Genomic DNA, 14072 nt, shown 5'->3' with positions numbered 1-14072 from the left:
ATAACAAAATAAACCACTGAAGAAGGCTTGTAAGCCGAACATGTATGGTATTGATATTGCAGTCATCCAGAAAATCTGGTTGATGGACATTAAGAACATCCTGTGATAAAGAATAGCATTTTTAAATCATCATCATACATACATACATACATACATACATACCCACCCTGCCCATCTGGCTGGGTTTCCCCAGCCACTCTGCGTGGCTTCCAACAAAATATTAAAATACAATAGTCTGTCAAACACTAAAAGCTTCCCTAAACAGGGCTGTCTGCAGATGAAGTATAACCCATGCAATGTAGAAAGAGTTTCTTGTATGGTTATATGTTTTGGAGATATAGGTTCTGTTTATAAATTTTTCTTTTTTAGTTATTGTAGCACAAAGCTTTTATATTTGGTATTTCTAAATTCAGTTTTCTAATTTTGTGTATTTGTATATGCCTTTTTAGTTCAGGGTTATACTCTATTTTTGGTAATAAAATGTTAGGCAACACATCTATTAGATTTTGAGCTTATATAGACTGATTATTAAGTTCATTTACGTTGGTTACCCTCTATTTTTTATTTTACATTGACATGACTCACTTAGGTTCATTAATTTCACTTACGTCTACTTTGAGTAAAAAGTAAGTTGAATTCAACAAAGGCGCACTCTGTAATGAATACTGCAGTACGTCTGTAAGTGAGCTATATTTATGGGGAGGGGCAAGATGAGAATGGAGACTTACTTCTGGGTTGAGAAATGCTGTATCCTCTGGTTTTCCCATCTAGCGCATAAGGTTACCCTTACATCAGGGTGTCAGAAATGCACTGCTTTCAATCTGAAGGTATGCAGCATCTCATCTAACTATGCAACCGAAGACAGTGAGAATATAATGTATGTGAGAAAATTTTTCACTGTTAATCTTCCTTGATTTCTGTGTAGCACTGTGTATCTTTGAGTTCCTGTTCTCAAAGGACTCCTTAAAATATAGCGTGTGCTCCAGTGGCCTGAAATCCTTGGGAATACAAGGCGCGCTGTAAAAACGTGAGGTGCCATTAGCAAGGATTAATGCTCATTACAGTAGGGCAAAGCAGATGCTTGACAAGACATATTTATAAGTGTGTAGCCTGTGATGACAGAGTATTAAAAGATGGAAATTGGCTTCGCTGTCCAATAAATTATGCAGGACACTAAATTAAAAGTGGCCATTTATCATTTTGCCTTTTGGTGAACACTGTTAAACTGCAGAAGTCTCTTGGCTTGGTTTTTATCAATTAATCCTACCCTGTTCTCTTCATGCTACTTCTTGCTGAACAGATGCAAGCTATCAATTCTTAGAGTTTGGGTGGGAGAATATTTCTGTGTCTAATACTGTCGACACCACCCTTCCTTCTACAGATTCTCAGCGGGAGTTCAGCGGCAGGTCAGGAGCAGCGGGTTATGTCACCGAAGAGATATGGAAAAAGGCTGGTAAGTAAGGAGGCCCCCTTCAGAGAAGTGCCACACAGAGAAGCTGTGGAATGTTACAAGAGATTCTTGAGAAGATGGAAAGCCTTACGCACCACAGGTTGGCTGGGGAAAGGCCTCATAAATATGCTGCTGTCTCACTGCCTAGAGAGTGATAATGGCCAGAGCCAACCAGGGCCTCCAGCAGATGGACCCATCTGGACCCATCACTGCTTGTCCGTTTGACCTAGAGATTTCAGCCAGCCAGGCAGCGCTGGCACCTTCCCCAGACAGAGTGGGGGGAGAGGGGGGGGGGCTGAGCCTCTTTTCCTTGGAGGTAGCTGATAGAGAGTCCCACATGTGCCACTGTTCCTTGCACGTTTAATCTGGGGGTTGTCTGGGTAAATGGCGGTAATGACAATGTTCACTTGGTTTTTCAGTTTGCCTTTCTGGCAGAAGCTGGAAGAGGGCATAGTAGAACGAAAGGAAGGGAATTTTGCCCTGCTCCTTGAGACAAAATAGGGCAAAGGAGAAGGCAGAGGGAAAGGAATCCCATTTTATGTTAAGGGAATACTTTTCTATATCCCTTTTTTAAAAAAAATCATAGGAGTGTTTCTGTTAACAACACACCACAACTGCAAGCAAATGTTTCAAGAATACTTTTAAAAACAGTTTCCAAAGCAGTCTGCTAATTATGAAAAGATGGTGATTTTCAAATTCTTTTTAGCATTACAAACTGTTTTAAAACTGGCAAGATCAAGTAAGCAAGCTAAAAGACATGTCGTCCCTCTGTTTATGTGGAGTTTGGCTTCTAAGGTAGACAATCTTCCACTTCCTCTTCTCTGGGGAAAAATATTGAAAAGTGTCTCTGTGTTAGTATGTTTTTAATAGTTAAAAAGATAGTTTCATAGGGAAAACACTATGGAAATATAGGTTCTACACATAGGTCACACTGTAAATTCATGGGCATAAGCATACCTAGCTCCATCGGACTTTGGCCATTGTCTTTCATTATCAATTTTAAAAGGATAACACTACTAAAAATGGGGTTCATCTTGGGGTTCTGAACAATGTTTGATGGTTTGCTTTAAGTAGAGGCTGGATGAAACCATTTGCTTCATTTTGTGTTAATTTTTGTGCATGTTGAAAAGTACCTCCTGACTTCTCTGTGACCTTCTGAGTCTCCTACAAATTTGCATTGTTTGATACTGTTCTTTTTAGTGCTTCCCTTTCGTGCCCCCTCCCTTCTTTCATTGGCTTCTGCTTCATTTGCTGACACTGCCATTTAATCCAATTCTCTGTTGATGATGCTGATGCAGCAAAACCACCCTTAACGTGGTGTCATGGGTGCTCGTAAACAGAATCACAAGGGTCTCTGTAGCCAGTAGAATTAAACTGCTGGATGGGCCAACAAGTGAGGTCAAGGACAGTAAAGGAGTGACATGGCACCAGGAAAAGAGACTGCATTAATTTTCAAGGCTAGAGTTTCTACTGTCTTGCTTACTCAAATAGCATCCCTAACTTTCTGTATGGACTGCCAGTTTTGTTAAAAGGGTAACTATCTCAATGCATTTAGTTAGGTTTGTAGTTTACTCAGTTCCAGAGGCTCAAGGTAACCCAAAGCATGCTGAATTCTTTGGATACAAAAAGTTTGTTGCTGCTCCTATGTGATGCAGTAGAGGGCATAAGAAATCAGAGTATGACCATGATTTCAATAGTATTGCCATAAGTTAGGCTAAAGTGCTATGCAAAAGCTTCACTTTCTTAACCCCTATGACCACTGGGTACTTCCATGCTATATACTTTGCCTTCCAATGTGAAGCCGTTTGATGAGGCTTTTGTTTCCCTTCAGAAGAAGCTGTGAATGAAGTGAAGCGCCAGGCCATGTCTGAAGTCCAGAAAGCTGTAGCAGAGGCCGAGCAGAAGGCATTTGAAATGATTGCATCTGAGAGAGCCCGCATGGAGCAGACCATTGCCGATGCAAAACGCCAGGCTACAGAAGACGCTTTCCTAGTCATCAATGAGCAGGAGGAGTCTACAGAGGTGAGAAGCCAAGGGAATATCTCTGGCAGTCATGGAAAAAGTCCCAAGGCAAGAACTTTAAAGATGACATGCAATCTTTCCGGATTCATCCTTGTTTTTCATTCTGATTAATCTGATTGGAGCAAAAAATCTAAAGTCAATTAGAGTTTTGAGACACTTCTGTCCAACAAGCAACTAATTCAGATTCATTGGTGCTGCCATTGAATCTCCACTGTCATTTTCAGTGACTGCATGAGGCTTTGAGATTTGCTCCCCCCCCCCCCCCCGCACACCTTGCTGTCCCCCATTGTTTGGGAACAGTTGCAGCGAGGACAATGTCAGCAATTATATTGGAGAGGCTATATGTTGGATTTGCAGGGTGTTGGCAGTCAGTGAAATGTAGGTGAATGAAAGCAAATTTAGGAGATGCTTTTGTCACGGCAGAATTCCCTTCTCCCAGTTGCTTTTCTGCCATGTTGCTTAGTTGTGGCAGGCAAAGTTATTGTTTGGCTCTGCTCAACTTCCAGATTGAAACCCCCATGCCTTGGGAAGATCTTCCACATGCTGGATGGGCTTTCAGAAAAACCTTGCTTCTTACAAATTAACCCATTTAAACCTATTGTGCGGCTAATTTGTTGTAGGCTTCTTACGACGTGGTGCTGTTCTCTTAATGGTACGGGTGGTAGTACTTGCATGGATTGCTATGAACCCCTGCATTATAGAAATGTCGGTCGATAGCACTTTTTTTGGGGGGGGTACCGTTTGTTACCTTCCTCTGATGGCTTCAGTTGGGATGGGCAATAGCCAGCCTTTTTCGGAGCAGTGCTTAAGAGAAATGCTTGTTCTTTGGTTTTCCAGAGCTGCTGGAACTGTGGGCGCAAAGCCAGCGAGACCTGTAGCGGCTGCAACATTGCCCGCTACTGTGGCTCCTTCTGCCAGCACAAAGATTGGGAGAGGCACCACCGAATCTGTGGGCAGGGCTTACACAGCCAAGTCAAACCAGCCCCTATACCAGCAGGCCGATCTGCAGCCGCCACCCTCAAAGCAGTCGATGCGGTAGCAAGTCCGGCTCTAGAGAAAACGTCGGCTGCCACTTCTCGATCCTCCACCCCAGCCTCCGTGACAGCAATAGACAGTAACGCACTCTAAAAAAGAGAAGATTGCGCTCAACACAGTTTATTAGTTTTCTACATTGAAAAACAGATGCCTCAAAATGTTGAAGAAGGTTTGTACTCCAGCACATTGGCACTCAGGCTTATGTTGTTTTGGGGCATTTTCCATACCATTATAATGTCATTTTTAGGAGTCCATGTTAGCCTTCCTTAGTGGGATTTCAGAACGGTCTGCCTAGGACCCTGAGGACTTTGACCTGTTGTTTCATTTTATCCGAACTTTCTCAAAATGGTACTCTCACCCGAGGTTTTAACAAGATGGTTGTTCGTTTTACTACAAAGCAGAGCTTGCCTGGGCATCCTCTTCTCTCATCTTTGGTATGCAATCTGACCGTTATTTGAAAATTTCTTTCTCAGGCAAAAGAGAATCAGGTGAAATGAGATGTAAGTAAGCTTGATTCTTAGTTCTAGCTATTTCTGCTCCTCCCATTATCTAAGACTATATTTATTGGTTCCCCCACCCCCTTTCCATTTCTACCACCTCTCTCTCAATTTGGACACATGGAAAAAAAGGGGGGAGGTACAAGGATGCTATTTTTGTTTGCCGAAATGAGGATTTAAAACTACTTCATATAATGACTCAGCAGCCATCCCACTTGTTGATCCATTTTAATTCCTTACAGTTATGGGCAAGCTGCTTAAGAATCTGTCTATGGGCCGCAACAGATTGAAATGTTTCATCCAAAGATTTTTACAAAAGGGATTGGTGGTCATTCCCTCAGATCTAATTGCTTTGTCTCGTAACACCAAGATATTATTTACTTACACACACACACACACACACACACAGAGAGAGAGAGAGAGAGAGAGAGAGAGAGAGAGGGAGGTTGTTGGCTTTTAATGTTTGAGATTCATTGATACATAAATTTTGTAAACTGCTTTGATGTGGTATATACATTAAATAAATAAAATAACAGGACCCCCACTAGACATGTTTTATTCCAACAGGTTTTCTATCACCTGGTCTCTCAGTGCATGTGAGCTAAGTTAAATAAAGTTCAAGTTGCAAATAACAGATTTCATGAACATCCAATGGGATCTTTTTGCTTCTCTAAACAGTATATATCTTTAAACTGATACCTCCAGCTAGGGATCCTGTGCATTGAAAACCAAGGAGTGTGACTTTACCAACGCATTTGGCTATGTTCCTGAGTTGTGAGGCCTCCCTGTTGCATCTTTAGCAGCCTGCCTGTTCACTTCAGGGCATTTGAAAGCATGTCACTGGGAGGACACTTGAAAAGAATTCAAATCCACTAAGAACTTAAATCCATTAAGTTGTGATGCTAAATCTTGAGCATGCCAAATTAACTATTAAATTATATGATTGGACTAGACTGAAGTTAACTTGATGGTTGAATTAGATTAAAAAGTAAATTAAAGTTAATATATAAATGCAGCCACATGGAAAGCCTTACTTGTTTTCCCGGGGTGCAAGGGGGTAAGGATTTGGATTGGGGAAAGACTTAAACACACCCACCCCCCAAAATTGGGGGTGTAGATATACCCAAAGCTGCATTCCGCTAGCAAAGCAGCTATGTAAGGCTTTTGTCTTTGAAAGGTTATCATTCTGATATGGTTGACATTGGATTAATTCAGATGTATACCATGTGAAGCAACTCTGTGCTTTAAATTGCCTAACTCACTTGTAGTTTAGCAGCAGAAGCATACTTTGCCTCATTTGAAGGTTATATTTTGCTACTATTGTTGTTGTGGGAGATGAAATTGCGAGTGCAGAAGATGAAGGAGCACATGAGAAACAGGGCTTGTTCATTTGGTGCCCAAATGTGATTTAGCATTATTTCTAATGGCTATCCCGTAGTAGCCAATTTTTTAAGGTAATATTTGATCTTCTAGAACACTGCTTGGGAGCTGCTTTGGTTTTGCTCATGAGACACATCTCCATGCATTCACATCCTCAGATACTAAACTGCCTGAAGAAAAAAAAGCCAAAAATTCCGCATGCGACCCATCACTTAGTGATGCAGTGCCAAAGAGGGAAGTCTTCAGTTTTATTGATGAGTGAAGAGGATCAAGGTTTTAAAATTATCAAAAATGGCCACTTCTGTTGGATGCAGACCTTTCTCTGCCACATGCAAAAAAGAAAAAGGAAAAAAGCAGTAAAAGAAGCAGCCCTGTTAATCTCAAACTTTTCTCGTACTGCAAGGAATACTAATTCGGTTTTGCAGAAAAATATGGAAATTATAATTAAAGCTGTGGTGTTGAAATTACTTATTACTTATTGGCTTGTAAATTACTTATTGGCTTGTAAATCCCCACTTGCCATGTTATTTTCTGCAGAGACGTGAAAAGATTTGCTCCAAAGAGTTAAGGGGTGTGGGGGGGGGGGGTCTGCGTGAGTGTGTGTGTGTGAGAGAGAGAGAGAGAGAGAGAGAAAGAGAGACGGCATTCTGAAATTGTGTGTAAATAGGCAGTCTTCCATAACTTTCCATGCAACTACAATGGCTTGCTATGTATTAAGAGGAAAACACACTAACTCCAATGTACATAAATGAATGCTACCATTCATGATTTTAAAACAATTTTTGAAAATGTATGTGGAATTCTACTACGGGAAGACTCCTTGGATTCTGTTTTCTATCTAATTTTTGCCATTCAATTCTATACTAGGAGTTTTTTGTTACCTATTTTATGTGCATAACTTATTTAATGTACTGTATAAAGGAACCCAAACTGTTACAGATGTATTTAGTTTGTTCTACTCACAGTAGTCAATAAAAAGACTATATTCACCTTGCCACGCCAGACTTTGCTTTGTTATGTAGAATACGATTCTGCTTAAACTGACAGCTAATCTATAGAATGCACAAAATGTCCGCAAGTGATTGGAATTCTAGGGCAGTGAAGCCATATGCCCATTTCAAGAGTTGAGTCACCATGACACATGTGAACCCTCCGTGTGGTCTTCAGCTGGTGGGTCACCACCTGACCTAAAGTGGGTTGCAAGAGGAGCACAGTCACTATTGCAATGCATGGTATAAGATTAAGAAATGGGTCCCCAAATAGCTGTTTGTGTTAAAAGTGGGTCCTGCATCTGAAAAGGCTGAAGACCACTTCCTGATCTAGCAAATGTCATAGGGCCCAAAGTGAAACACAACTGCCTGATTCAAAGCCAAGAACATAAAAACTACCATCCAAGGTGTGATAGGGCACTTCCGGCTCCGTTCCTGGTTATGTTACAAAGTTTTGGGTTTGTTTGTTTTTTATTAAAAAAACAGTTTTTATCCATGTAACCCAAATAACAAAATAGAACTGTTTTCAACGCTATTTTACTTCCATGTGTAATGTTGTGCATGTGATTTAATTGTTTGCTGCTCTGTGCGTTCCCGTTGGAAGAGTGAGACGCAAGCATGAGAAAACCAGTCATCAAATGTTGGACCCCGGAGTAAAGCAGCAGGCAAAATGAGAGCACTTAAGCCTTTTCAGCCAGAGAGCTGACCTTCCTGGGGCCTATGCCAAGAGTGGGCAGAATCACAGCCAGCACGCATATAGCACAGACATAAACAGTCTCTTGCACAGTGCATTTCAACTTGGAAGACGAGCATTTTGCCTTTACTGCATGCCTAACTGCTCAAGGTGGGTGATCTACAAGGGAAACTGCGGCTGAGGAGATGTTTAACCCTTCCCTGTCCAGCTGCACTAGTCATGAGGCTTGAAAACAGCCTTCCATTGGCACCTTCCCCCCCCCCTCAACATTTTTTATTCATTTTCTAACACAACAAAACAACACAAACAGAAAAACAAACAAATTCTTGTCTTATCCTTCTTATCCTTATTTTTTCTAAACATTGTTAGGTGAGCTTCCCCAAGTCCCCCCATCTGATTTTCATTTTACCTCATCTTTAGCAGTTTACATATATCATAATTTTTAACCATTTTTTATCACACTTACTTTTACCATAAAAATCTCAACATTTTATCCCTTACAAGTAATACGATTAAAATTCCTTCCAGTAGCACCTTAAAGACCAACTAAGTCAGTTCTTGGTATGAGCTTTCGTGTGCATGCACACTTCTTCTGAAGAAGTGTGCATGCACACGAAAGCTCATACCAAGAACTGACTTAGTTGGTCTTTAAGGTGCTACTGGAAGGAATTTTTTTTGTTTTGACTATGGCAGACCAACACGGCTACCTATCTGTAACAAGTAATACTATTGTAAAACACACTATCTTCTACTTCTAACCCTACAACCTATATCCACTTCCAAAGCTATTCTAAGATTTAAATATTAACATATTTTTTCAAATATTCTTTAAACTTCTTCCAATCTTCTTCCACCGTCTCTTCTCTCTGGTCTCGGAGTCTCCCAGTCAGTTCGGCAAGTTTCATATAGTCTATCATTTTCATCTGCCATTCCTTCCATTGACACCTTACCGAATTCTGTTTTCAAGCCTTCTGGGATAAGCTCACATTGAACTTGTTGCACAATGTGGCTGGAGAGGCTGCATACTGTCACAGCCAGCTATTTTTTCCCCAGCAGGGTTAGAGTTGCAACAGATAGAATCATAGAATTTAGAGTTGGAAGGGACCCTGAGGGTCATCTAGTCTAACCCCCTGCAATGCAGGAATCTCTGTGAAAGCATCTATGACAGATGGTGATCCAACCTCTGCTTAGAAAACCTCCCAAGAAAGGAGAGTCCACAACCTATTGAGGGAGATGGTTCCACTGTCAAGCAGCTGGGGGATGTTTAAGCCTCCCCTCCTTGCCTGTGACAACCCTCAAACTTTGGCTCAGATAACTTATATTGACTCCAACAGGAGGCTTATTTTCTGCAGGGGCCAGGACAAGGAAAGGACACTGCAAGTCAGTTAAGGAGGCTCCCAAGGGCTGCTGGTTCCCACCCCCTGATTTAAGCAAAAGAGTATTAGCATATATTTAAGTGACATGTACTATTTATTCTATGTTCGTAGGCAGAGAGCAGAATAATTTTCTTCTAATTAAAAAGTTTAAAATTGCTGCCTAGGGCATTAAAAAAAAACCCAATACTGTAAGTGATTTACATTAACAAGTGCCATATTTTACTTTAACATCAATAAAATGCACATTTTACTGCAGATTTTCCTTGGCTGTTTTTCAAGACCTGACTAATTATATATTAAAATATAATATTGGGCACAAGCAGAATAAGAAGTAAGAAACTGCATAATTTAACACAGTTTTCATAATTTGAGTTATTGCCATGTTCTTGGGAGCTGGCACAAAATAATAATTATTTTTTAAACAATTATTTTTTAAAAAATACATTTTAGTACAGAGTGCTACATCCTATGGCTACTTAGATGGTGCTGTTGCCTCAGCGGCCAAAGCAAGAAACACAAAGAAAGTGAAGTCCAAAAGCTCTTCACCAAACCTGGTAAGTGATTTACCGTATTTTTCGCTCTATAAGACGCACCTAGTTTTTAGAGGAGGAAAACAAGAAAAAAAATATTCTGAATCTCAGAAGCCAGAACAGCAGAAGGGATCACTGTGCAGCGAAAGCAGCAATCCCTGTTGCTGTTCTGGCTTCTGGTATAGCTGCGCAGCCTGCATTTGCTCCGTAAGACGCGCACACATTTCCCCTTACTTTTTAGGAGGGAAAAAGTGAGTCTTCTAGAGCAAAAAATACGGTACTTACTTTGAGGATGTGTCTACAGTTTGCTGGGGAAGATACAAGGTAAGCTTCCATTGAACTTGTTGCTCTCAGTGTCTGGGGTGGCTGCATATTTCCTGACCCCTTGAAGCCGAGAAGTAGGTTAGGGTTCAATTTGTAGCTTGGGATGGAAGCCAGAGTCAGTGCCACTGTTACCAAAATTTGTGGGTTTGCCAGAGAAGATCAATATAGGTCAGGGGCCAAACCTGCAGGTGAGATTTAGCAGCCTCTTGGGCAGGGCCTCCATGTTGCCAGAATCCTTAAGTCTCATTTCCTGGATCAGGCCCATCAAGACAAGCATCCTGTACTCAACAGTACTGCAAGCAGGACCTGAGCACAACAGTGCCCTCCACTACTGTGTTTTCCAGCTACTGGTATTCAGAAGCATTCTGACAGTGGAAGTAGAACATAACCAATCAAAAACAGTAGCACAGGCCATGCTGGTTGTGGAGCTGGGAATCCAACAACATCTGAAAGGCCAAAGGCCCCCCAGCCACTCTGTGTAGGGAGACAGGAATCATGGAAATTAGTAGCCAGACAATGGTTAGTAATCAGGGCTGCCTGTCTTGTGCAGAGGCAGGGAAATTTCCGGCTCTCCGTATTTGATGGACTCCGATCTCCCATCAGCCCCAGCCAACAGTGATGGGAGCTGTGCTCCAACAACAGCTGGAGGCCCAAGTTTGGGAAACCCTGGTCTCATGTTTAAGTGTGAGGTGGGATTTTGGAGAGTTTTTGCTTTAGCACACTGCTGTGGAGTTCTATAGTTTCAGAGTTTACTCAAGAGCCTCACCTCCCTCCCACATCAATATATAGAATATTGCTTGTCCATCTAGGGCTTCCTGGCCCAGTATTGGCCCCCAATATTGCAACAGAGGGTCTGCTGCGGTTTAGTCTTGCCACCACTATTTTATTATATGTAGTATGTAGTATCCCTGCAACATACACTATATATTAAAAGTATCTGCTTTTGTTACTCCTTTTTACTTCCTGCCCTCAGCATTACATAAATAAAATAATAATATTCCCGTACATATTTTCTCACCTACCATAGGTAGATACAGGGCTGACAGACTGGGGAATTAGGGTCTGAAAGTCAAAACAAATGTGATTTATTAAAATTTAAATACAGAAGAACATATTTAGTTGCAATTTGGTTATGTAACAATACTTTGCTTCTAGGGATTACTGTTGCTTTATTGATGTTACCCTTAAATTTAATGATTACATTTATTTTATTTTATTATTTTAATGCTTTTGCTGCTACACAAATACCTTTCCTACAGTAAAACCATTACTGAAACCTGGCAACTTTCTTCAGCATCAGCAACTGATTAACTGCCTCTTGGCAGATTGCCTGCTGAACCCCAGTGAGGTCCGGCCCACCCATGAGGTAAAGTGAAACAACTACCTCAGGCAGCAGAATCCACAGGAGCACCAGTTCCCGATGTCAATCTTTCTCTCCTCGCCCCCTTGTTCCTGATGTAGATCTTCCCTCACCCCTTCTTTCTTGGTGGGGAGGGGGGAGTCATTGTGGGGTCCTCCTCAGATGCCAAAATGTCTTGCGCTGGCCCTGAACCCATCCAATGCATTGCTCTGGCTTCAGCTAGGAGTACAAGACCATTGTCCCCCTCACACAGTTGATGATATAAAGTCTGAGCCGTGTTTAAAACAAAACTACATTTTTTCATTTAAAATTTTCCTTGGAAATATACAGTTTCTACACATTGTCAAGAGCTTTAAAGCTGTATTTATCAAATAAAGAATAAAAATTATGCAGAATGCAGGCAAACACTCCCCCCCTTTTTTTTAGAAGTTAGCATTCACAGGGAAAGTGAGCACCTCTAAAACATTTCTGCAGTTTTGCAGGCTTCTTGCAACTGGCATGTCTTCACTTGCTATTTGTTCTTGCTAAAGAGAAAGAGATATATACACTCTTGCTAAAGAGAGTGTTCTTTTTAGTTGTTAATTGTTTCTTATAGAATGTGGAAATTCTCCTGATTTTAAGTTCAACATGTCTTTGTTCTATGTTATAAACCATGTAAAAAGGTAAAGGTAAAGGACCCCTGACTGTTAGGTCCAGTTGCAAACGACTCTGGGGTTGAGGCACTCACCTTGCTCTACAGGCTGAGGGAGCCGGCGTTTGTCCGCAGACGGTTTTTCCGGGTCATGTGGCCAGGTCATGTGACAAAGCTGCTTCTGGCGAACCAGAGCAGCGCACGGAAACGCCGTTTACCTTCCCGCCGGATTACCTATTAATCTACTTGCACTTTGACATGCTTTCGATCTGCTAGGTTGGCAGGAGCAGGGACCGAGCAACGGGAGCTCACCCTGTCGCAGGGATTCGAACCACTGTCCATGTAAAGATATATAAATTGCCCAAATAAATAATTTTGCTATGGGCCATAAGGTTTATAGAATTTATAGAATTTAGCTTGTCTATGAAAAGCTGGGAGAAAAACCAACGAAAAAGGGTGATTACTTCAAGCTATATATAAGTATAAGAAAGCAAACATATAGAATAATTCTGAAGAACAGTTTTGTTCCCCAAAACGCCTATGCCCCCCTCCTACCACAGTGTGGCGCCTGTGGCCTATCTTTGTGAATCACAGGCTTCACGCTCCCCCCCCCCCCCCAAGGTTACACAGATATTTTCCATGCATGTTTTTAACCGCTGTACATCTCTGGATGATTCAGATTAAGCTTCCCAAAAGAGTCTGGTTAGCCATGGTTTAGAAACTGGACTCTAGACTAGCCCAACCCTTTGTCTGAACTTGCTTATAGATAAGCAAATTGAAAGGAACTGCCATACCACTTCCCTATAACAAACTAGCTAGAGGAAAGATTTGGAATTTTCTGCATCCTCTGAGCACAGTTTGCATTTACGAACGCATTTCCAAATAAAAACAGGAAAGGCACAGTCTTGAACCACAATAACTTGAACCACGATAACTAAGAACCTCCCTAACTACAGGACCTTGGGAGAAAAGCAATGACAAACCTAGACAGCATTTTAAAAAGTAGAGACATCACCTTGCCCAACAAAGGTCCGTATAGTAAAAGCTATGGTTTTCCCAGTAGTGATGTATGGAAGTGAAAGCTGAACCATAAAGAAGGCTGATCGCCAAAGAATTGATGCTTTTGAATTATGGTGATGGAGGAGACTCTTGAATGTCCCATGGACTGCAAGAAGATCAAACCTATCCATTCTCAAGGAAATCAGCCCTGAGTGCTCACTGGAAGGACAGATCGTGAAGCTGAGGCTCCAATACTTTGGCCACCTCATGAGAAGAGAAGACTCTCTGGAAAAGACCCTGATGTTGGGAAAGATGGAGGGCACAAGAAGAAGAGGATGACAGAGGAGGAGATGCTTGGATAGTGTTCTTGAAGCTACCAGCATGAGTTTGACCAAACTGCGGGAGGCAGTGGAAGACAGAAGTGCCTGGCGTGCTCTGGTCCATGGGGTCACGAAGAGTCGGACACGACTAAACAACAACAACAACTACAGGACTCGTTTTTCCTTCAGTTCATTCAGAAGGGCTTTAAACAACAATAAACAATAGGTTGGTATTTCCCCAAAATTTAAACATTCCATCAGCCTAAAGTGTTCTGTTTTTGAAAAATAACCAGGTCCTTTTTCCCATGTAAGGCAGGCAGCCTAATTAAAGCACCAAGCAGGGCATCATCACTGATGTCTACATTACCATTTTTAAATGCACTTGTTGCAATCTGTGATTTGCTTGTTGGTAATAAATGCAGAGGATCAACAAACTGTTGGCCACATTTCCTCAATGCACAACAA

General features: G+C 41.5%; 1 protein-coding gene across 11 annotated transcripts in view; it reads left to right on the top strand.

Moving 5' to 3' along the window:
- CBFA2T2 (CBFA2/RUNX1 partner transcriptional co-repressor 2) overlaps positions 1-7377 on the top strand; it is a 71191-nt gene extending 63814 nt beyond the window's left edge. For 6 of the 11 annotated variants that reach the window (XM_083746230.1, XM_083746232.1, XM_083746225.1 and 3 more), the window contains exons 9-11: positions 1382-1453; positions 3282-3472; positions 4310-7377. In XM_083746230.1, coding sequence (XP_083602356.1) covers positions 1382-1453; positions 3282-3472; positions 4310-4600 — 554 coding nt within the window. In that variant the 3' untranslated portion in view covers positions 4601-7377. The remainder of the gene's footprint in view (positions 1-1381; positions 1454-3281; positions 3473-4309) is intronic. The other 5 variants (XM_083746226.1, XM_083746231.1, XM_083746228.1 and 2 more) reach the window with 2 other exon arrangements.
- Positions 7378-14072: the final 6695 nt, after the last annotated feature.

This window comes from Podarcis gaigeae (genome assembly GCF_964106915.1).
Source record: "Podarcis gaigeae genome assembly, chromosome: 6".
In the NCBI taxonomy this organism is placed as follows: Eukaryota; Metazoa; Chordata; class Lepidosauria; order Squamata; family Lacertidae; genus Podarcis; species Podarcis gaigeae.
This window is presented reverse-complemented; position numbering and strand designations above follow the sequence as displayed.